Raw genomic sequence first — 23,621 nt, 5'->3', positions numbered from 1 at the left:
AGCAGAGTATCGAGCACCCACAAGGGTCTCAAAAAAATGCTTGATTGCCCTCAAGCTGATTGTTGATTGAACGTCTTGCTGCGAGACTTTCCTTCTCTCTGGCAGCCACTGCTTGGGACAAACTGGCAGTGAGGTTGTAGGGAGTGGGGTGGGGGCAGGGAGACAGGGCAAGGGAGAACATGACCCCTACCCCAGCCTTACCCCCTGGACAGGGAATCAAAAACTAACCAGGGGCCTGGGGCAATTGGCTCTCAGTGCACAGGGCCTGACATCCATCCAGACAGCGGGCAGAATACCTCCTCCTCTTCCTCCTCTTCCGCCCCACACCCTCCCACTCTCTGGCCCTGCCCCAGAGCCACCCAACACCAGCTGACAGTTGGCCATGCCAGCCAGCCCCTGCAGGCCCTTCCCGAGGGTCAGGTGACCTCTCCTCCCCAGGCCTCTGCAGCCCAGCCCTCTGGGCAGACCTGAGTCTGGGCAGACCTCTCTACCAGTGCTATAGTGGACGGTGACTTCTCCACGCTGGGACCCTGGGAAGGGCCTTTGCCCAACACCACAGACAGCAGGCACTGAAAGAGAAGATTACTTTCCACCGGACCCCCTCTTCCACACATTCCCACAGTCCTGCCACTAGTGAGGCTCTGGTGAGTTCTGCCGCGGGGGATAGGGATGGGCAGGGAGGGCCCTGATGGCGCCTGAGCGAGGGGAGAGAGGGTCTCACGGCCACAGGACCTGTTCAAACCATGGGGACCGAGGGGATGGGCCTCATCTCTGTCCAGGACCCCATGACTAGGGCTCCGCTCTGTGGAGGTGCCGGTGTGTCTGTGTGTGTCTGTACTTTGGGGCGGGGGGGGGGGTGATGCTGACACAGTTCAGCAACACAGAAATTCTGTCATATGCTCTTCCCCCGTCTCTCCGCTTCCTAGGATGTTCTGGAGTCTGGAACTTTCACTCCTGAATGAAGGTGGGAGGGCCAAGGCGAGCCGGGACTATAGGGGAAGCTGTGGGGTCAGGTGCAGAGGTTGCAGCCATCCTTTCCACGCCACTCTGGGTTTAACCCTTCACAGAGGCAGCTGTCCCAGGAGAACTGGGCAGCATGAGCACTGGGAACGGCATGTCTTGTCCCAGCAGCCCTACCCTTCCGCCTGAGAGGGGCCATAGGGCTAGATGATGTCAGCACCTGCAGGCAGCGCCTGGGGCCTGGGTGCGGGCGCCCCCAGTGGAGGGAGAGTGTGGACGAAGGCCATCAGAGATGTGTCACCACTAGGGGCCCCCAGTGCCCTGGGCAGTGGCAGAGTCTTTAGGGTCACCCTCCCCATGGGCTCTTCTACCCCCCCTCCAGTAAAACAGACTTGAACTTGAGGCTGCCAGAGAGTCCTCAGACTCTCTGGGGGCCTTGAAAACATCCATGGTGTGCCCCTCCCCAGGGATTCAGATCGCACAGGGCAAGACCTGGGCTTCTACAGTTTTTAAAAGCTACTGGTTTATTTTTTAGCCTTTTTACTATGAAAGACTTTAAGCCTACAGGAAAAAAGAGGGAATGACACAATGAAATTTGCATAATCTCAGTCTGGATTTTCACAGTTGTTTGAGTTTTGCCATATTTGCTTCACTGTATTCTCTAAAGCTAAAGTATTTTGAAGTAATCTATGGACATCACCGCATTCCCCTCAAAGACCTCAGTACGGGTCCTTACATAACCCCAGTGTCTTACCCCACTGACAAGATGATTGGCTCTCCAAAGACGGCCACATCCAGACCACATTCCAATTTCCCCAATTGCCCCCTAAATAGTTTTTAATGCTTTGGACCAGGATCCAATCAGGGGGCGTCAGGTCGGTGTGTCTTCTGAGCCTCTTTCAATCTGGTAGCATCTCTGCCAACCTCCACTCTCCGCTCCCCCATTCTCCCTCCACCACAATGACTTGCTGAATTGAAAGGCCAGCTGTCCCACGGGAGGGTAAGAAGAGGGCTGGGTCAGCAGCTCTCACTACAGAGAGTGAAACTGAGTCCCGGAGAGGAAGGGATGGGGAGTCTAGGCAGAACCGCGTCTCCTGCCCCCACTGTGCAGTTTTCCTGCACCCTTGCCCCGTAGTGCTCCCACAAAGCCGGCTCCTTATCAGGGATCTGAGAAACTCCTCTTCTGCAAAGGGGCTGTGGTCCCTGGGGCCGTCCCAGCGCTCCGTCCCAGGGCATCCTGGGGGCGGCAGGCCAGGCTGAGCCCACCCATGGCCGGCAGCCTGCCCCTGCTTCCTCCTGCTCTGAGCAGGGTCCCTAAGGAAATCCTTCCCATGTGGCTGCTGTCTTGTTCATCAGCGGCCGCCAAGGGAACAGCAATCAAGTTTGTGAGCGTCAAGCATCGGCTTGTTCAGGGACCTGGGGGAGGGGGAAGCTGGCCCATATGGCCAACGAAAGGAGTGTGGGGTCCACCCACCCCCAGGGGAGGAGCTGGTGGGTTGTAGGTGCTGAAGACCACTTCCGCTCTGCTCAGATGGACCCTCCATCACCCTCGCCCCACCTCCTCCGCAAGCCCCTGTCTACGGTTTTGGGGTCCCTCCCCTGTGAATCGAAACAGGCACCCCACTCCTCACAGTGTGCCTCACCCATGTCAGGAAGCTCCCCGGCCCCTGCCAGACAACCTTTAGAAAAAGCAGGCAGGTGACAGGAAGAGACGGGATCGTGGGGGGACGTCCACCTTGATGGTAACTTCTAAGCTCTTTAAAAACAGCCATCTGGGAAAGGCAGGGGCACTTCAGCCACCGTGCAGGCTCTCTGAAGACAGGCCTGGCAAACCCAGGGCAGCTGGGGAAAGCGGGCCCTGATCGCTGGCCCAAGGGCCACCTCTCTGGGAGGTTCTGGCCCGTCTGCTGCTGCCCTCTGCTGGGCAAAGGCTCACCCTTCAGACTTGGCCAGCTCAGCCCCGTGGCCTCTGGTGACCACACACTCCCAGACAGACAGACAGACAGACACACACACACACACACACACACACACACACACGCTTCTCCACCCCACTATTGTGTTTTGACCTTAAAAAGCTGTTTTTTCTTAGAGTCCTAAAGATGCCATACTAACGACTGGCAAGACCGTCTCTCTGGCTCGTAAGGCAGGTGGCTGGTCATGTGACTTAGAGAAAGGTGTGGGGAAGGATATCAGAGGCTGGGAAATGTGCAGGTCTGGGTGTTTAGCAGTATCCAAGACCCTGGGCACAGCTTCCAGGTGGAGAGGTCCCCAGGAGCCAAGCCTGCCCGGGAGGGGCTGTTGGAGTTGTCCCCAGCCACGGCCAGGGGGGGCCCAAGGTCCCAAGGTGCTGTCATGAGGTCTGGCTCTGTCGGAGTTGGGAAGGGAGAAGCCCTCCCCCGGAGCAGCCCTTCCAGGGCGCTCGGCTTTTGAGTCATTTTTACACCGTGCGTCTCCCGCCCTGACAGCAAGCTCAGAACATCACTGCTGCGGCTAAGGGCATTTGTCAGGAGCTGAAGGGCTTCTAAACTAATAATCGCTGTATTAAAATCGCATTTGGTCCTCAAGCTGGAGGAACATTGGAAGATTTTAAATGTTAAGAGAAAAGGAGAGGGGGAATAAAACCTTCCCTCAAAGGATAACATCAGCTTGGAAATAAGTCAGGAATATGAAGTATTGCTCTGTGATTCTGGAAATCAAGCCTTCCCCAGGAAACAGATGCTCTCCAAAGCCTCATCTTTCAGCCATGGCTGAGAAGGTGATGTGTGAATTCCCCCAGCGTTCAGTATTGATCCTACCAGGCTGGGACCGCACAGATGGAGGGGCTCTCCACCCCACAGCCCTTGAGTCATTCATAGGATGGATTTTAAAACTTGATTCCCCCCCACCCCAGAAAATAACCTTGTGCCTTCCAGGCCCTGATGGCCCCAGATGATACACAACCCTCTGCCCTATGAGAAACTCCAAAATTCTCCTGCCCATTACGACCTCGGCAGTTTTAAATGGTTTTCTGGTCCTCTCGTCTCTAATAGATTAAAAAAATGCTCCCTTCGGCATCACAGATACACTGAATGGTACTTGTACCAAACCTCTGGCTCTGAGCTACCTGCAAAACGTACCTTAGAGCTTCAGAGGCGAGAGGGCAGGCCATAAACCATGCTGCTTCTGAGTCTGCAGCCCAACACATTTTATTTTGCAGTCTTCTTTTGCTGCAAGCCGTTTCTCAATTATCTCCTCCCCAGAACGCACCCCTCCCCCTCGGATGTACTGGGATGCGGTCCCGAAGGCTTCCACACCTTGGCGATCTCAGGCAACCCCCCTCCTGCCTAGACTGATGAGGGGGCCAGACAGGCACCTCCGGTCCACGTGGCCCGACCTCCTCTGCACCCACTCCGTGCCCAGACCCCCAGCAGCATTCACCTCGGCCTCCCCACTCAACCCTCCCTCTAGTCCCGTCTCCCTGCCTGTCCTTGCCTTTCCCTGTTGCTCCCTGCACACACACGCCCCCAAACAGGCCTTCCTCAAGTTCCCCCAGGCTGAGCCTCCACCTCTCCCATATCAGACCCCTTCCTGGACCCCTCACTCCACCCCTGTCTTGGCCGACAGCAGTATCTCTTCTAACCTTTTCAACTAGGACTCATTTTTCAACATAATTTGTTCCCTATGAGTCCCCCTGCAATACTCATTAGACTTTTAGTATCTGTTGATTGAGAAAACAGATGATGATAAAAAAAAAACTACTAGGAACTCAATAACGCCTTTAAATGAATTTGTATTTTGGTAAACACCAAAGCATTTAGATACATTTGAGAAATGATCGAGCTCCGTGGGTATTGCTTTTCTAGTCTGCAGTTAATGCTGGCGGTGGTGACGTGGCTTTCGGTCAGGGCTCAAGAGACCCACGGATGGGAGCCCTCCACCCATGGCACGTGAAGCCACACGACCCCCCGAGGGTGGCGCTCCCGCCGCCCAGTCAAGGACAAGTCTCCCGTTCCTGATGGGCACAGCTGAGACACACAGCGTAGAGAGGGCCTCAGACAGGACCCTGGCCCCCACTTAGGGCTCAGGACTCCCAGAAGGAGCCAGAGCGCCTGCCCCTCCCTTACAAGGGAGACCGCATGTTGGGGGCAGAACAGGCATCGGCTTTAGAATGAGACAGACGCACTGTGGCTGAATCCCAGCACCAGTGCTCACTGGCTCTGGACCCCAGGAAAGCTCTTCTACTTGTCTCCATCTGAAAATTATTCTCCTGAGAAACAGAGATGGGCATTGTAAGGCCAGTGGTCCATAGTTGATGTTTCATAGGAGTAACTATGATCGTAGAGGATATATTTGTGCAATGAAATATTGGAGTGCCTGAGGTTGCTCCATCCAGGGTATCTGGCTGTGAGTTGGTGAATTAGTCAGGATGGACTAGGTTGAGCTGCATAACAAAATACCCCCAAACCTCAGTGCCTAATATAGCCCAGATTTTTTTCTCTGTCATGCATAGTCACTCAGGAAGTGACTGTGCTTCCAAAATTACCTTGGCCAGGGAAGGAGAATTTAGGACACTGCTTTCTCTAAAAGCTCCCACCAGAAGTGGCATATGTCACTCCCCTCCATGCGATGTCGGCCAAAGCAAATCACACTTTGGCCAACGTACCTTCAAAAGGAAGTGAAATCATACCACGTTCCCGTAGGAAAAAACAGAATATTTGTGAACGGTCTTGACAATAACCACAGTCAACCAACTAGTTTCCAGATATAAGGAGCTGACAGCCTCTGATAAGATAGAGATCATGACTCATTTAGTCCAAGCTGAACCCTTACAAGTTTGATTTGTGGTTTCACCTGCCACCTTCCCTAAAATGGGAGAGGCGAGTTCTAAAAGAGGTGTATCTTCCGTAATTTTTAATGAACTCTGGTTTAGCCTGTGGGGAGAGGTTGTATATACAGAAAGGATCTCAGGAAGAGGAGCTAAAATGTGCCGACTGGTGGTGACGAGCCTTCGTCAAGACTGTGCCTTCATTCACCTCAGCTTGATGGGTGACATCTGTCACTGTGCCTGACGTCACTGGTACTGTCACCCGTCCCCACTCTGGGAGCCAAATACCACTGCAGGCCCTGCTGTCCGTGACCCTCCTTTCAAACCAGGGAGTGTCTTGCAACCCAGCGCAGGCTGGCTGTCACTCAGGCCCTGCAGGGCTGCACTGACACAGACGGTCCAGGGCCTTATTTAACGACCAGCTTGATGGCCGGGCCCCATCAGAGAAATTAGCCCTTGAGTCTCCTGGGGTGAGGCCCAGAGTCATTTCATTCGGGACTTGGCAGGAAGGATGGGATGAACGGAGGACTTCTCTAGCTCAATCCCACAGCAACAGACAGGAAACCTCAGCTTCCTTGGGAATCCAAGGTCAGCATCAGTGCCAAGGGGAAGCCGCAGAGTGCTTCTCCGAGCAGCAGCAAAACCCACCTGCCTGCCTCAGGCAGGTACCCCGAGGGCTGAAGCCACTGCCCATCCGTCCTCCTTCCGCCCCTTCCCACAACCTGCCTCAGAACCTCAGACCACACAGCTCAGGAGCTAGAGGACCTTCAGATATCCCCTAAGCTAGACCCTAAGATGACCCTTGAGTGGAAGGGCCTCACTTTCCCCAGATTCAAGTCCAGCTTTTTTTTTTTTTTTCAGTATGCGGGCCTCTCACTGTTGTGGCCTCTCCCGTTGCGGAGCACAGGCTCCGGACGCGCAGGCTCAGCGGCCACGGCTCACGGGCCCAGCCGCTCCGCGGCATGTGGGATCTTCCCGGACCGGGGCACGAACCCGCGTCCCCTGCATCGGCAGGCGGACTCTCAACCACTGCACCACCAGGGAAGCCCCCAGCTTTTTTAAAAGTACAAACTGGTTACCCAGCAGACACCCCACCACTGCCAACCCACACCAAGTGTGGGGCAGGAGAGTTTACGTTGCTGTGTGTGAGCCGTCTCAGAGGCCTGGGGCCTTCTGGCTGATCCTGGCTCCCTGAGAAGGTTTGGCCAGGGCTCCTGAGAACACCAGACCCTGGGGGTGGCAGGGATGGGAGGCAGAGGCACTAGAATGACACCCCCCCAGACAGAAAGCCCCAAGCCGGTCAATACCAAGGCCCAGCTCCGGGGGGCCTCACCTGACCCCTCACGATGGTTTCTGCAGCAGTGTGGATCCCAGCCACCACTAGGACGTGCACTCACTGTCATCAGGTAGCAGGAGGGCAGGCCAGGGGGCATCAGGGTAGGAGAACTCAGGCCTGAGGACAAGAAAACCTGAGTCCCTGTCCCAGCACAGCCAGTGACTTGCGGGTGACTTTGGCCAAGCCCCAGCCTCCTTGGGGCTCAGTTTCCTGACTCTCAAAGTAGAGAAACAGCAGACCCCAACCCCTCTGCATCACGGCAGGGAAGGGTGCTCTGAGCTAGTGTGCCTGGGTTCAAATCCCTGTTCTCCCGCTAATAGCTGGGCACACACACGCAAGTTACTTAACTTCTTTGTGCCTCATTTTCCCCACCTGTAAAATGAGGCCGATAACTAATAACCTCGTAGGGCGGTTGTGAGGCTTCCATGGGTTCATCTATGTAAAACTCCTGGAACACTGCCTGGCTGTGTGTTTGTTACCATTTATTGTTATTTTCTCCCCATGCCACCACTGGTAGGTGACATCCGTGTCCTTAGAGCTCCTCGGGGGGACAGGGGTTGTGGGGAAAGAAGGGTGGTGGGCCGCCCAGCACAGCAGCACGAGGGCCGGACTGGGACTCCACCTGGACGCCGCCAGAGCTGGGCTTGCAAGGGTGAGGCCAGGCCTGGTTAGCGCCAGGCGCTGGGGAGACAGCGTGGTGCATGGGGCCTCGGCTCCTTCCAGGAGTGGCTATAAATGAACTTTACAACATGGCTGTCCCTCTGCTTACCAGAAGCGCCTCTTCCCCCCTTCCCCGGGGACAGGTGAGCTGGCAAAGGCCGACACACAAGTGAGCCCGGCCAGAGCAGAGGTGTCGGGCTGCCCTGGTTTTTCTCTTCCTTCCTCCTCCTGCTTCGGCCAAGTTTACAAGGAGGATTGGGTTTGCCAAGGAACTGTGATGTCTTGTCTGATAACCAGACTGAAGGTATCAACTCATCCTAGGGCTGATTCCCGATTTTCCTCGCATCTAGATGCCCCCCAACTTCTTTCCTCAGCTCCTGGGGGCAGATCCCAAGCAGGGCTCACCTCTGGGTGGACTCAGAGCAGGGCTGGGGGGAGCCCCTCGCCATCAGGCCCCAGTCCTCCTCGCCCCAAGGCCTCGCCCCAGCACCCACAGCCTCCCCAGTCATGCTTCAGCCACGCACCCGGCAAAGCACATGCACACACCAGGCAGAAGCCACCCCCTTTCCCTTCCTAAAGGGGAGCTCTATGGCCTGCCAAATAGTAGTCAATTCGGGAGCGGCGCCGTGGAGGGGAGTGTCGGGCCAGGCTGAGGCTTTCAACTCCGCCTGGTGCTGGAGATCCAGGTGGCTGGTGGGAGCTTCTCTGAGCTGGAGTCCTGAAGCAATTGACAGGTACTGCTGTGTGTGGAGCCAGCCAGCCATGCCCATGGTCTGGAATGAAGGTCAACAGAGGGTTAATCATGCCCAGCACTGCCTAGCCTAGTTGCATCCTTGGCCGGCCGGGAGTCCAGCAGAGGAGAGGGTATTAATAACTCCGTGGTGACAGGCACCGCTGCGGGAATGTCCTCTCGAACAAGCTGAATACGACCACAAGAGCCTCCCCTTGCAGTGTCTCCTTGGCACTCTCCTGAGACAAAGTCAGGATGTCTTTAGGGGCCATGTTTCCAGCCCAGAGTTCCAGCATTTGCCTGAGGTCCGGCAGGCCCGCTCTTAGGGAGGGTAAAGGATGCACACGTAGTGGGGGACCAGACGAGGAGCCCCCGCTTAACTTCTGCCTGTGCTCCTGGCCTGAGGTGGGCCCCAGCAAGCCATTGAAGGCCTTGCTTTCCTCATTTGCAAGCAGGCAGTGATAAAGCCGGCCCTCCCAGGGCCGATAGGAAAATATGACCACCATGGCAATAATGCTAGAAATAATCATGGTAAATCACATTTATTGAGCACTTAGCTCCGGGCACTGGGCTAACCTTTTCATGGGCTTATATCTTATTTCCCTTTTTTTTTTTTTTTGCGGTACGCGGGCCTCTCACTGTTGTGGCCTCTCCTGCTGCGGAGCACAGGCTCCGGATGCGCAGGCTCAGCGGCCATGGCTCACGGCTCCAGCCGCTCCGCGGCATGTGGGATCTTCCTGGCCTGGGGCACGAACTCGTGTCCCCTGCATCGGCAGGCGGACTCTCAACCACTGCGCCACCAGGGAAGCCATGGGCTTATATCTTAGTTCTGAACCCTAAGTCCACGAGATGGGTATCATAATTATCCTGTTCTATGGATGGGGAAACTGAGGCCCAGAGAGGTTTAGTAACTTCCCCAGGTCACACAGCAATAATGTTGTGGAGTCATGATGGTGCACAGCAGATGTATATGCAATATCAAAATGAAGCATTCCTATACCCCTCCAGCCCCTGCAGGATGGTAAGTCCCCACCAGCAGGGACTCTGCTCTCTTCTCGTTGGGTTGGGATCAAAGTTCCCAAAGAAAGGCAGGCAACGGGACATGAGAAGTTCAGACACACTCACTGCACTCTGAAAGCTTACAGTTTTAGGTATTGTTTTTTGAACGTTTTAATATTAAAATTCAAAAGGCATAAAATGGTATTTAGTGAAAAGTCTCCATCTCAGCCCTGCTCCCCAGAGGCGGTAACTGTTACCAGTTGCTTGTAACAGATTATTCCAGAAGAAATCGATGCCTATTTAGTCTTGTTTAACTACCTGGGGGTCGTGGCTGGCGACTTCAAGTGCTGCCCCCACCAGCACACCACCTCCCTCACATCTTTTCCCCTCCTCCTCTGCTTTCCAGGGAACCCCACCAAGAGCCCTCAGCCAGGAAGACACCTGTGCTATGACAGCGACAAAGGCCAAGAAGGAGAAAGTTGAGGACTGCTGACAGCCCCGCCTTCTGTCCGGGAGCTGCTACCTCGACCTCAGGCCCTCCCTCCTCTTGTGGATTTGCGAGTTGTCCCCTTCCCACGCTGAAGCATGGTGGTGCAGGACAGCATGGACACCCCTGGCGTGCCACTGGAGCCCTTCCTGCACCAGGTTGGAGGTCACCTGAGCGTACTGAAGTATGATGAGTACACGGTGTGTAAGCCCCTCATCTCCCAGGAGCAGAGGTTCTACGAGTCCCTGCCACTGGCCATGAAGCGCTTCACTCCGCAGTACAAAGGTGAGTGTCTGGGAAGTCCCCTGTGCTCAGTATCCCCGCATGGGGCCAGCACGGGGCGGGCGCACACACCTGCCACCTCCTCCAGCACAGTGTGTTGAAGTGTTGCCATGGAGACCTGCCCCTCTCCACAGCCCAGCTGGCCTTCACAGCCCCAGTTTCTCTAAACTCTTCGAGCCTCCAGGCCTGGAGTGTTATGCCATTTGGCGTCCTACAAATTAGCTCAAGCCATCAGGCTTCGAGGAACTGAGAATGGGATAAAGTGATTGCCCAGCCCCACCCCGCCCCGATGGGGCATCCCGGTCTGTGCTTTGGGAGTGCCATGGCTGGGTCCTGTGACTGTGGTTGGTAAACACAGGACAGGTGGAGACCTCCTTCACCTCCCTCAGGTGACCCAGGTGCATGGCAGGAGCCTCGGGTCTGAGACAGGTTATGGAGGGGCTGGTTCACAGTGTGTTTGGGAAACCAGAATTCCCACCCTCATCCAAGGGCAAAGCCAGGGCATTTCCGCAGTGTAGCTGGGGAAACGGTGCACGGAGCAGTGTGTGTTCCGGATCTGAGCACAGAGTAGGTTCTGGGGAGAGAAGGCTGGGGTCGGGGGGGAGGGCTGCTGTGTGCTGACCTCCAGACAGGGGCACTCTGTGGGCCGCCAGCATCCGCGGAGCAGGCTGTTTTGTTCACATCCAGCCTTCGGTAAAAGCGGTTCACAGGGCTCAGGGCAGGACTCTGCCAGCCGCGGGCCCACAAAGGGATACATACTCAGAGAAAAGACCTCCTTTAGAGGATTTTAGACCTCTAATAAGTCAGTTAAAAACTTACCTGCATTTCAGTGATGTGGATAACTGGGAAGGATAGGGCCTGTCTTCATCGGTGTTTCTCAAAGTGGGATCAGCCAACTTTACCAGAATTGCTGGTGTGTGTGTGTGTGTGTGTGTGTGTGTGTGTTTAAATGCAGGCTCCCAGGCCCCATTCAAGACCTCTGAATCAGAATCCCTAGGGTCAGGGCCTAGGAATCCGTATTCAGCCTGCTCCAGATACAGACCCACTGAGAGGGGCCCAAAGCCTTGAGCCCTGGGCATTGCTTCAGTCATGGGCTGCCAGCACCTCTGAGAGTCTGAGATAAGACAAATGAGAGACAGGGGCAGATGGCTGGTGTACAGCCTTTGCAGGCCTCCCCGGGGGCCCTCTGGGGCCGCAGGCCGGTGTTGCCCATCAGCTGTGGATCACTGCCCATCTTGTCTGAGCACCCACTGGAGCTAACATCTGGCCCTTCACAACTGAACTCAAGCCAGCAAAGGGGCGGCAGGATCTCGGGTGGGGTGGCCTCCTGCCCGCAGCATTTCACGCTGGTTTGACACAGCTCTGGAGCTGAGACAGGCTGCCAGGGCAGCCCCAGGCAGCGCGGGGAAGTGAGAGAGGCCAGTGGGTTTCCAGGACCACATCCCGGTGCCCTCCCCGTTCCCTGTCTGCACAAGCCATCCTCCATTTGGCGGGGGGCGGGGGGGCGCGGGGGGGTTAGGACCGCACCACTCTGGGGAGTCTTGGGCACTGTCGACTCTCCAGACCCCTCCTCTGCCCTGCTTCCCTCTCAGGTTGGGCCCATCCTGGTACCACCGCCTTGGGGCCCTGCTAACTTGATACATTAATCTGAGGCATCACTTCACGCATCAGTCTTTGCCTGGGGCTTCATTCAGGAGATGATGTTTGCAAACAAGTCGGGAGGGGCCGGGTCAGGGAACCACAGGACGTCTCGCAGGTGAGACCACGCAGCCTGGCTGAGGGTGAGGGTGAGGCAGAGCCCATGGGCTGGCGTGACACCCAAACAGGAGGTTTCGATGATGCAGAAACGCTGACTCCCTCGCCTGCCCGAGCACGGCCGGCATCCAGGCGCCACCCAAGGAAGCGCACGTCTGAGGAGACATGAGAAAGGCCCAGAACTGGGAGCCTCAAGCCCTCAGACGCCAGGGCCAGGGAGCTGAAGTCAGGTTTGGGATGGGAAAGGGTCCCCCGAAGAACCTCAGGCTGTGCGGACATCTTGTTTCACCAGAAAAGAAAAGTAATATCGGCCAAACCTTAGTGTTCACTCAGTGCCAGACACACTGGAAGCAGTTTCCATGACTGACTCGTTTAATCCTGACAACAGTCCTCTGAGGAAGGTGTTTCTATCATCCCCATTTCACAGGTTAGCAAACTGAGGCACAGAGAGGTTACCCAACTTGCCTCAGGCCACACAGCTAGTGAGGCAGAGCCAGAATTCAAGTATGGCTCCCAAGTGTGGGCTCTCAGCCCCCCAGGCCGGCTCCACCAGCGACTATCACTGAAGAGACAACTCCTCAGATGCCAGTGCTCTGGGGTCACCCAGCCCAACGCGGGAGGGGATGTGACTTGCCCAGGGTCACTCAGCTAGTGACCTCAGGTCAGGGGAACCCGAACACCCACAAGGCTGCCACAGGGGTCTCCCTTTTCTTGCTGGTGGGAACAACCCAGAAAGAGAGGCTGTTCCTGACGTGGCCGCCGCACGCCCCAGAGCCCACCCTCTTCCTTCTCACTCCCTGCACGGTGACGGCAGCGGACTGCTGGGCAGGCACGTCATTCCCAAGGGCAGCTTCCCTGTGCCAGGAGCTCATCTTGGACCTTTTGCTGGGTTCCTTGGGCACGACAGCGTCTTGAGGCTGTGTCCGTCTGCCTCCTAGTCTGCCCATCGGCTTTGGGTGAGTGAGGACATACTCCTAGGTCAAGTTGGTAGTGGATGAGCCAGATTCATATTACAGACGGCGGCAAATAAATGTTCTCATGAGCTTAAAAATAAGTACATGACGGAATATTCATGGAAGCTGCTCGGCCAAATCGAAATTGCTGAGATGCTCTGGGCACGTCAGCCAAGGCAGCGAGCACTCCTGTCTGCCCAGCTGACATGGTCACAGCGGAGGTGCTTGGGGGGACTGGTGAGCAGGCAGACAGGGCCGGGGTCCCCCACTCTCCTGGCCAGGCAGGGGCAGCAGAGTGTTGGGAGCCCGTGGGCCGCCAAGTCCCCATGGACACCCAAGGCAAGCACAGAGACCAGCCAGCTCCCCCTCTTCTCACACCTGGAGGGTAGGCTCTGGGGCCTGGGGGTGGTTCCCAGGCCAGTCCTCCTCCCTGGAACAAGCACAGTGACCCTCCCGCCAAGAAGTCTAGGCTGGAAATGTAACACCGTATCCTTGGGCTTCTTGGCGCTTCCGGCCCTCGGCACTCTCACGAGGTGGTGGCATCGTAGCCTCTCCGTTCGCTCCTGTGGAACAGAATGACCAGAACAAATGTGACTGGGGACGCAGCAGGAGTGTGCCTCGTCCACACACGGGTAAACATAGCGTGATGACACAGGAGTCTCCCGATTAAGTCCCAGGCTCAGTGCGACAGCCTGTTGCGTCTCCCACATTCACGGCTGGCGTGGCCTCCATCCCTTACCAGCTGTGTGACCTCGGGTGAGTTATCAATCTCTCTGAGCCTCAGTGACCACAGTCAAGTGCCTTGCAGGCTTAGTGACCAACAAAATGCACATAATGCTGGCACACAGTAGGTGTAAAAGACCAAGCAGTGGTTATTACCACCGTACTTGTGTCCCTGACCTGCCATCAGCCCCCTGCTCTCATGAGCAGGACAGCCCTCGTGGGCTCGGTCTAGGGATGCAGGCTACTGTCCAGGTAAACTACAGAATCCTCTGTCATGATTGCTTCACGGGACACTGGGGCCTGGGATGAGCTAAGGAAGAGCAGAGTTTTTTAAGGAACTGGAAGGAACCGAAGGTCACGCTCAGGCTGCAGAATTAGGGCACTGGGAACCTGAGATGACAGGCCTGGCCCAGGGAGACCACTGAGCTAGGCACAGATGGGCCTGGAGCGTGCCTCACTGAATTATAGAGCAGCCCTGAAAATGAGTGTCTGCTCTGAGCAGCCCAGGAGGGCCGGGCAGGGCCGCACGAGGGGAAATCAGCTGCCTTGGCAGCTGGTTCAGCAGAAATGACCACTTAAACGCTGAGAAGGTGACCAAGTGGCCGGGGGAGGAAAGCAACACCTGGGAGGATGTGACCACAGACAACCCTCCCATCTGTCAGGGTCCCAGCGGAAAATGAGCAGTACATGCCAAGGGAGTTAAATAAGGAGAATTTGTCAAGGGACTATTCACAGAATTGCACACAGGATTAAGGGAACAACTGGGGAGACTTCCCTGGCAGTCCAGGAATTAGGACTCCATGCTTCCACTGCAGGGGGCATGGGTTCGGTCTCTGGTTGGGGAACTAAGATCCCACATGCCATGCAGGGCTGCCAAAAAGAAAAGGGGGAAACAACTGGGGATGGTGAGGCAACCAGGGAGCGGCACGACTGGAAGACTGTAACCAACCCCAGGCCTGAAGGGCCAAGGTGAGGGCGTGGTGGAGTTGAGCAAGAGGGAGGCTGCAGAGAAACACAGCCACGGCAGAGCCACGCCGCAGCAGGGAGGGAACAAGTGGGATAAAGCCCCAACCTTTCTCCTCCCCTCCCCCCATCTCCAGCCAGTGTCCCTCATTGGCCCAACTGTCAGGCAAAAGAGCCATTGGTGCAGGCTTCCCTGGTGGCGCAGTGGGTGAGAGTCCGCCTGCCGATGCAGGGGACACGGGTTCGTGCCCCGGTCCGGGAAGATCCCACATGCCGTGGAGCGGCTGGACCCGTGAGCCATGGCCGCTGAGCCTGCGCGTCCGGAGCCTGTGCTCCACAACGGGAGAGGCCACAACAGTGAGAGGCCCGCGTACCGAAAAAAAAAAAAAAAAGAGCCATTGCTGCATGCCAGAGTCAGCCCCCAGGCACAAGATGGATGGTGAATGGGTTGGTAGAAGAAGGAGCAAAGAGAGGGTCCTCACGGCATCAGCTGCAGGAAGAACAGGGAGCAAAGGACTCTGTAGAGAGCCGGTTCTCTCAAAAACATTCGTGTGGCCGTCTCCCGGGCCACGACCATGAGTATCTTCCACCTTCACCAGAACTCTGGCGAGGCTGGGCACCCACAGAGGGAGGGCTGGACCCTGCCACCAGAGCGAGAAGTCCAAAGAACACCAGAGAGCCATTAACGTACAGGCCAGAGCCAATGACCTGACCTGGTCAATGTCCTAAAGGAGAAGCTCGGCTAGCGCATGGGTTCAGTGGGTGTCCTCACATCCTTCGCTATCACAGCCAGCGACTGGAGTAGGACGTCATGCCTGGATTACAAACACCGGTGGTTAGGAGGTATCATTGGAGAAATCTCACACGCCTTCTGTTTTCTATCAAAGAACCACATTCTGTCCATAATCTTCACGTGCTGTGCGTCTAACCGAAGGCAATGGCGAACGTCAGTGTGAAAGCCAGGGATGGGGGGAGGATGAAAGAAAGGGCAACCCGAGCACCAGGAGGCTGTTAGAGGAAGGTTTCCTGGAAGAAGCTGCTCAGATACAGGTTAACAGAGGGGAGAGCCAGGGTGTCGAAGGAGGCAGAGGACAAGGGGCAGGAATGAGAGGAGGCCCCGGCTTCCCTCACTGCCACTCAGAGGCGGGGGCCCTCTTTGCAGAGGACCAGCTCGGATGCCCCCAGGTTGGGCCCCGGTGGGGTGCTGCGGGGTGCCTGGGTGGTGTGCTTGCACACAGAGGAGTGGAGATGTGAGGACAAAATGTACGCAGCTGCTTTGTTTCAAGCATGAAGGGGCAGGGAGAGGTAACGAAGCAGAAGCTGTACCAGCATCCACACGAGGCCATTTCCGCAGGCTCCGCAGCTCTGGGCTCATTCTGGAACAGGATTGGGTTGAGGCCAGTCCCCGTAGCTCTTCCTTGAGAGACGAGCTGGGGAAGGGGCGCAGTTGACCACTGCCATTAAACTATAGTTCAGAAGGACATCACACTGCATCCACTCCGTAAATGTCATCTGGTTTCTCCATCCCTCCCCTTCTGCAGGCACCATCACCGTGGACCTCCGGAAAGACAGCCGAGGCCATCTCAGCCTGGTTGCCAACCCACTGAAGGAGATCCGGGGGCCCTTCCAGGTCTCCACGGAGTCAGCGGCCGTGGCCATATGGCAGACCCTCCAGCAGACCACCAGCAGCGGCGGTGCCCTCCCCCTCCCCCAGTGGCAGCACACCCAGCTGGCACACTCACTCAAGGAGAGGTGAGGGCCACTTGGCAGGATGACAGAACCCGGGCAGCACGTCCCTAGCAGGCACCAGCACTGCTCCCACCTGTGCCCAGGCCGATGGCTCCCCCTTAGGGCCAGAGCCGAGCAAAAGAGAAATTCAGATGAAGTCTCTGTCTAGAATAAGCCACGTGACCAAAAAAAAAAGGAATGCATTTTCTTTGGTGCCCCTTCTAGAGGGAGGATTTCAATGCATTTCATCTCGGAAGTGGATGCACACACCGAGTCCTATACAGAGCAGACATGTGTATATTTGTTTCATTAAATACCTGTTTCACTGAGACCATGAGGTGTCTCTGGAGGGGGAAAATGTGCAGAGCAGAAACCCCAGAAGAGTTGACATAAAGGAAAAGTGGGGCTAATGCCTCTCTAAAATCATCTTCTGTAGTGGTCAAGACTGGAGAGGAGAGAGGTCAACTGCAGTGCTCCGTGGGGCTCAGGATGCCCAAGGTCCTTGGAGAGTTCTCAGATTAGCTGACCTTTCTCAGATGAAAAGGATCCCTGGGGATTTTTTAAACTCTTATGGGAAACAAAAGGGAGCTAATACAATGAAAGTACCTCCCTTCCCCAAGGATCTAATTAAGCCTCCTGGCTTGGCGTCAGGAAGCGGTGCATATTATCTCCATGTTACAGACGGGGAAGCCGAGATGCAGAGGGCAGGAGAGGGTGGACCAAGGACCTATGATTCTTCCCCCCATGGCATCTGAAGCCACAGTAACAGCCTAACCTCCAGCCTTCAGATTCCAGGCAGGGTCGCCACCTCTATACTGTGTTGCCTCCAAAGGGAGGTAATGACCCAGATCATTTACAAGTGAATTTAAACCGCCTCAGCACCCTGAGGAGGTGACATGCTCCAGTGAGTTATTCCGGACTTTATAGACCCCTGCGAGGCCTGCAGCATGGCCTGATCTGGTGCCCCGGGGCCTGAGCAGGGCCGGCAGGGCACTCCAAGGTCCTGCAGGCATCCTGAGAGTAGCCAGGGAGAGTCCACATCAGGGTTCAGCCAGGAGAGCCCAGCCAGTCACAGGGGCCCTGACTGTCGTGTGCTCCCCTCGCCCGCAGCCCAGCCACAGCACTCCTGATGTCCGAGCTCCACCTCAAGGCCCAAGTCCCCTCCCTGGTGGAGGATGTGAACGGGAACCAGACAGAGAGGAGAAGCTTTAACCCGTGGGGCCTGCACTGCCACCAGGCCCACCTGAGCCGCCTGTGCGCTGAGTACCCTGAGAACAAGAGGCACCGTATCCTTGCCCATGACCCGCCCGCCCGCCCAGCCACCACTGCGCACGGTGCTGTCAGGGGCGCGGGGCGGTGAAGGGAGTGATAGACAGACGTTTCGGGGCAGGGCCAAGGGAGGTGTGGGTAGGGAGAGACAGCCTGATGTGAGAGAGAGTGGGAGGCACAAGCCCTCCCACCTGGGACCTGGGAGAAAGCAGATCTCTCCAAAAGAAAAGCCAGAGGCTGGGGAAGGAGGACTGCGGGAAAAGCTGAACAGAGTAACCCTGTTTGGGCCACTGGCTGTGTCTCTGCCACCTGGGCAGTGGGGATGGACAGGGCTGGGGTCTCTGTGGGCAGATAGGAAAGATGACTGCCACGCTGGGTGGGGGTAGGGGTGCGGGTTCAAAGGGAGGGTGGGTCCCTGCACCCATCCTCCCTTTTACACCTCCCACAAACTCAGTGAGCAAATTCAGGCTTGAAATGCCCCCCTTTTGTCACCTCTGGGCTCCTTCCCGCACACCGGTGGCTGGTTTCTCTGTATTTACTAAGACACATCTGCAGCCCTCATCCCTAAGAAGCTTTTGCAGGATAACTACTCCGCTGAAATTAATATTCCTGCAACTCATCTCTGAAGCTAATATCAACCCACTTCTCCCCAAAAGGTATTGGCCCATTCAGTGACTCGAGGTTTTAGCCTTATGATTTTCTGCCATAACATGTAAATTGGGCATGGCCTGCCAGGGATTTCACTCCTGAATTTAAATTACAACCTCAGAGCAAAAAGGAAAAGGAAAAAAAGCTCACATCCTCATCAACTCCCCCTAAATAAATGGACTTATGAAAGCAGCCTGCAAAGTTAATACCTTGAATTCTTCACAGCGACTGACAGGCTGGTCTGTAATGAAAGAAATGGGAGTGAAGGGATGGGGCTCAGAGAAGGGAACCTCCAGCCAGCTTCAGAGGCCTGCTAACCGCCTCCTGTGGGGCAGTGGCCTTTATGTCCTCAGAAGCCTTCCTTAAAGTAGCATGACCAGGGTTCCTGCTGCTGGAAAATGTCGTGTCACAGTACAAGCATCCCTGCATCTTAGACCTGAAGATGGGGACCCGGCAGCACGGGGACGATGCGTCGGAGGAGAAGAAGGCCCGCCACATGAGGAAGTGTGCACGGAGCACCTCGGCCTGCCTGGGCTTGCGCATCTGCGGCATGCAGGTAGGTGGGGGACGTCTGCGGGGCTGGGCATCCTGGCATGTCCGCTAAGGGCAAGGATGTCTCCCATCCAGATGCTGCTGCCCCCCGCAGGACCCTTCATTTTGTGGGAGCAACAGAGACGGCGGCCAAGCACCTCTTTCACCAAGAAAACGTGTATCCTGGTCTAGGACACACTGGGTTTTTTAAAGAGTGCCTTTCAGGATAGTGATATCAAAACCCCACCATTTTGGGGGAATGTAAATTGGTGCAGACACTATGGAAAACAGTGTGGAGGTTCCTCAAAAAACTGAAAATAGAATTGCCATGTGAAAAAAAAAATTAGAATTGCTATATGATCCAGCAATCCCACTCCTGGGCATATATCTGGACAAAACTGTAATTCAAAAAGATACATGCACACCCTATGTGCGTAGCAGCACTTTTCACAATAGCCAAGACATGGAAAGAACCTAAATGTCCATCGACAGATGAGTGGATAAAGAAGATGTGGTATATATATATATACAGTGGAATACTACTCAGCCATAATAATGCCGTTTGCAGCAACACGGATGGACCTAGAGATGATCATACTAAGTGAAGTAAGTCAGACAGAGAAAGACAAATACCATATGATATCACTTATATGTGGAATCTAAAAGATGACACAAATGAACTTCTATGAAACAGAAACAGACTCACATAGAGAACACACTGTGGATGCCAAGTGTGGGGGGAGGGATATATTTGGAGTTTGGGATGAGCAGATGCAAACTATTATACATAGGATGGATAAACAACAAGGTCCTACTGTATAGCACAGGGAACTATATTCAATATCCTGTGATAAACAATAATGGAAAAGAATGTATATAACTGAACCCCTTTGCTGTACAGAAGAAATTAACACAACATTGTAAATCAACTGTACGTCAATAAAATTTAAAAAACCACCATTTTTAAACTCATCTCAGGATCTCTGGCAGTTGGAACTTTCCATGTGACCACGTTGGTCCTGCCCATGTTGAGAGCAGACCTTTGATGACAGTGTGCGGGCAGGTCTGGGAGAGAACTGAGAAAAAGCTTCTCTGCGTGCTCCGTTGGTTCCTCGTTCTCTTGAACCATGAAGCTGAACCCTCTCCTTCTCAGATGCTGGCAGGCAATCTGCTCTTTGAATCCTTATTGGCCATCTCCTGTTCTTTCTCTGCTTTTTCTGCTGCTTCTTGCTACCTCTTCTCGTTAACGAAGTGGGAAGGTCGTAACCTGCAAAGCCCAGCAAAGGAATGGTTAATTTTTTATTGCCCCGACTCCACACTTCATTTTTGCTGTTCTGATGTGGCTTATAGCCAAGGCTGCAGGAAAACAGGAGGAAATAAACTTCCTCCAGTGGCTCACTCTTAGAGTCTATCTACTAAAGCAAAACCAGACACGGATTTGATGGTAATCGTTATAGCTTTCCTTAATTGAAACTGCCACCCCTTGAAGCTGGAAGTTGAGTCTATAAATGTGTGGCACAGATGTCCCTAGGAAGGCTTGGAATACAGTCCTCAAGAGAATGGAGTGTGACAATTTGTGGAGTACATGGAATCTCTCTCTGGACCTCAAACCTTCTGAAATTGATCTGATTTATTTACAAAGAGATGCCTGTCTTGTGCTTAGGAAGGCTAATTGTAACAGCTGATCTCCAGCCCTCCAAAGGCAACACCAAGTGATGGTATCTTTCTGATTTTTTTTTTTTCAATTCCTGTTTTCTGTAAACATATCATGTAATCTGAAGGCAGGGAAGACCTGAGAAACTGTCTTGGTCAGGTACGGGCAGCCCTTCCCAGGTGTGCCAGGCAGAGGTGTGCCAACTCACCCTCTGGCCATGCCAGCCACTGACCTCCGTTCAGCCTCTGCCCGCCTCTGTCATCTGAATGAAATGGGAGCGGCTGCCACTGTCTCCCCCCTCGGCATCTCTCCTCCATCTGCTCCCTTCCGGTGGCCAAGACGTGACAGGGGAGGGGAGAAGGGCTGATGCTAAAGAGAGGAGCCACCAACCCCGCAGAGCTGCTGCAAACCTTCCCTGCTCCATCCAGGCTCCCCTCAACCTCACTGGCTGCCTGAAAACTCCATCCACACCTGATCTAGCCTGTCTTTTCATCTCCAAACAATTCACCCCACTCTACCCCCAGAGCCATTACGGTTTTCTTAGAATCTGCAGAGAAAGGACTTCATAAACTTTGTTGGGGGAAATTTTAATCTACTTGGCTTTCCAAGGCCATTGGCTGTGATTTCAGATTCCCACTAAAGCTTTCTCGCTTGGGTTTGCTAATATTTAAAGAGGGCCAGAAGCCAGGGTTTAAATCATGGTTTGGAGGTTGACATTGGAAATTCACAAGAAAGGAGATCCAAACCTTTTCCTGGTGGGCGGAGGGTCACCTTCATAGGATGAAGGATCTTTAGACCTTGGATTCCTATTAAAGGCTTGCACAGAAAGCATTTTAAAATGTAAAAGTTACACTGGTGCTTGATGAAAGATCATCTTGCCAGTCATTGCAGCCATTCTTGCCCTGCATCTCTAGAAATCTGTTTATATATTAGGTAGTTTGTGATGCTGCCACTGTAGCAGATGTGATTTTTTTTTTTTAAGTTTGCAATTCTTCACATTTTCTATCTTCTTTTTAATGTAAGGTTTATCAAACCGATAAGAAGCACTTTCTCTTCAAAGACAAGTACTACGGAAGAAAACTCTCAGTGGAGGGCTTCAGGCAAGCGCTTTATCAGTTCCTACACGATGGGACCCGGCTCCGGATGGAGCTGCTAGAGCCCATCCAGCGCCAGCTCCGGGCCCTCCTCTCAGTCATTAGGAGCCAGAGTTCATACCGGTTCTACTCCAGCTCTCTCCTCATCATCTATGATGGGCAGGAGACTCTGCAGACGCCCCACGGCAGCAATGTCGTCAAAGTTGACATCCGGATGATCGACTTTGCTCACACAACATACAAAGGCTCCTGGAATGAACACACCACCTACGATGGACCAGATCCAGGCTATATCTTTGGCCTGGAAAACCTCATCCAGATCTTGCAGGATATTCAAGAAGGAGAATGAGACTTGTTGGGTCCATCCAGATTTTTCTGGAGGATAGCTCTCCAAAGGGGCCTGTTGGTAGCTAGGGTAGTCTACACACCCCTGAGATGTGTCTGTAATAATTATACCTACACTCAAAAGCCATCTCTATACATGGCAGGCTATACTAACAGCTGCTAAGGAAACCAGCTCTGGAGGTGATTCACGTAGCCTGGCATCTTGCACTCATGCCAGTCGTCGTAGGCTGCACAGCAGGATGAAATGGTGCCTTTCTGGAGTAAAGGGTGGGGTGCAGAGGAGTTACAGGCCAGCATTACAGTGAGATTCTGGAGTATTTGCATTTAAAGATGCTTTCTTTTTGTCATGCTGCAGTCTCACAAGCTGTAAGGCAAAAAAAAAAGAAAAAAAAAAACCTTACTTGAGGAAGCCTGGAAGAATGAGTTCCCTAGTTATCGTTTTTCTGCTCACATGGGCTGCTGGCTCCCAGGGCAGACAGAGCTAACGAATGTCTCTTACCTTCCTCAGAGGCACTGTTGGTGGGGCAGGGTGAACTGGGACAGATCTGACCATCTCACCAGCTTTGTCCCCAGGTTCTGAATGGACAAGGACAATCCCAGACACAGTGCTGGCAAACCAAGACCCCAGCTTCCCCATTTTGGCCCGTGGAGAGGCGGGTCCTATGGGAAGTGATGATTTTGTCAGATTCTGACCATGAAATGCAGCTTCCGGTGGGGGTGAACACATAAGGAAGATGTGAACTTCTACTCTCCAGTTCTATTTATTTATTTAGGGGGTGGGGTGGGGGAGTCAGAAGAGAGGAGCCTGGAGGACCCAAGAAATCAGGTAATGTTTATGAGACGGGTAGACAAGTGTAAATACTTGTTCTAATTAATTCCTTCTTCTGCAGCGTGGAAACCTATTATAATGGCCTGGAGTCAAGCCTGAGATACATTACCCAATTAGGGAAATAAATGTGTTAATAAAATTGCTGAGGTCACCAGTGATTATTTGGTGTGCATTATTACCCTTTCTGTTTGTTGATTCTGATCATCATACTGTATGGTAATTCCAATTTATGGGTGATTAAAGTATACACAGCAAGAACACTTCACCGATTTCCTTGTAATCCTTCAGGGAACCTGGGTGAGAAATGGTGGCTAATAAAATATCTGCGTGTATCACAAGGCGGGCACCATACCTGAGAAATAAGTGGTCCTTTCACATGAACCTTATACAGTGCAAAATGAAACCATTTTTGTATTCTCATAGCTAATTATCATCAACTTTCAAAAATCCGCACCAGAAAAAAAAAAAAAAAAAAAACCACACCAATAGAAGGAAAGAGTGCCTGCACAATAAAAACTTTTGTTTAATTTTAGTTTACATTATATGGATTTCCAAGCAAGGTAACTTGCCTACTCATGTTTGGCCGAGGTAAAGATGTGAGTGATTTGCATGCCCTGCGTCCACGGTGGAGAATTGAGTCAAAGCGCGCTGAGTGGCAAAAGGAAGTCAGCCGAAAACAAAAGATTTGCTCATGATGAAAGGGAGCCCGACATACTGCTTTTTCTGGGTCACTTCCTCGCTTGAGAACCTGGTACCACATCAACCAAGTCCAAAGCTCCCTGGCTGAGCTTCTGATTTCTGTCCCCATTCTCTGCCTTTTGTGCTGTGGGAGCTGCCTGAGGCTGAGGGGAATGTCAGCTGGAATCTA

General features: G+C 53.9%; 1 protein-coding gene across 1 annotated transcript; it reads left to right on the top strand.

Annotated features, from left to right (window-relative positions):
- Window positions 1–417: 417 nt before the first annotated feature.
- IP6K3 (inositol hexakisphosphate kinase 3) lies at window positions 418–22,904 on the top strand. The gene is made up of 6 exons (XM_004267721.3): window positions 418–644; window positions 9,899–10,264; window positions 16,197–16,407; window positions 17,494–17,669; window positions 18,681–18,856; window positions 21,509–22,904. Exons 2-6 carry the CDS (start codon window positions 10,078–10,080, stop codon window positions 21,926–21,928), a joined length of 1,170 nt encoding a protein of 389 aa, XP_004267769.1. The 5' UTR covers window positions 418–644; window positions 9,899–10,077; the 3' UTR covers window positions 21,929–22,904.
- The last annotated feature ends 717 nt before the right edge of the window (window positions 22,905–23,621 follow it).

Source organism: Orcinus orca, chromosome 10 (assembly GCF_937001465.1).
Source record: "Orcinus orca chromosome 10, mOrcOrc1.1, whole genome shotgun sequence".
NCBI lineage: Eukaryota > Metazoa > Chordata > Mammalia > Artiodactyla > Delphinidae > Orcinus > Orcinus orca.
Note: the sequence above shows the minus strand (reverse complement) of the source record. Positions and strands in the feature narration are given on the sequence as shown.

Bases quoted from the DNA above. Each gene is read 5' to 3' on its own strand.
- IP6K3 (XM_004267721.3), top strand. From the start codon at position 10,078: ATGGTGGTGCAGGACAGCATGGACACCCCTGGCGTGCCACTGGAGCCC. The intron at 10,265-16,196 runs GTGAGTGTCTGG...CCCCTTCTGCAG, and splicing joins CTTCACTCCGCAGTACAAAG to GCACCATCACCGTGGACCTC. The intron at 18,857-21,508 runs GTAGGTGGGGGA...TTTTAATGTAAG, and splicing joins TGCGCATCTGCGGCATGCAG to GTTTATCAAACCGATAAGAA.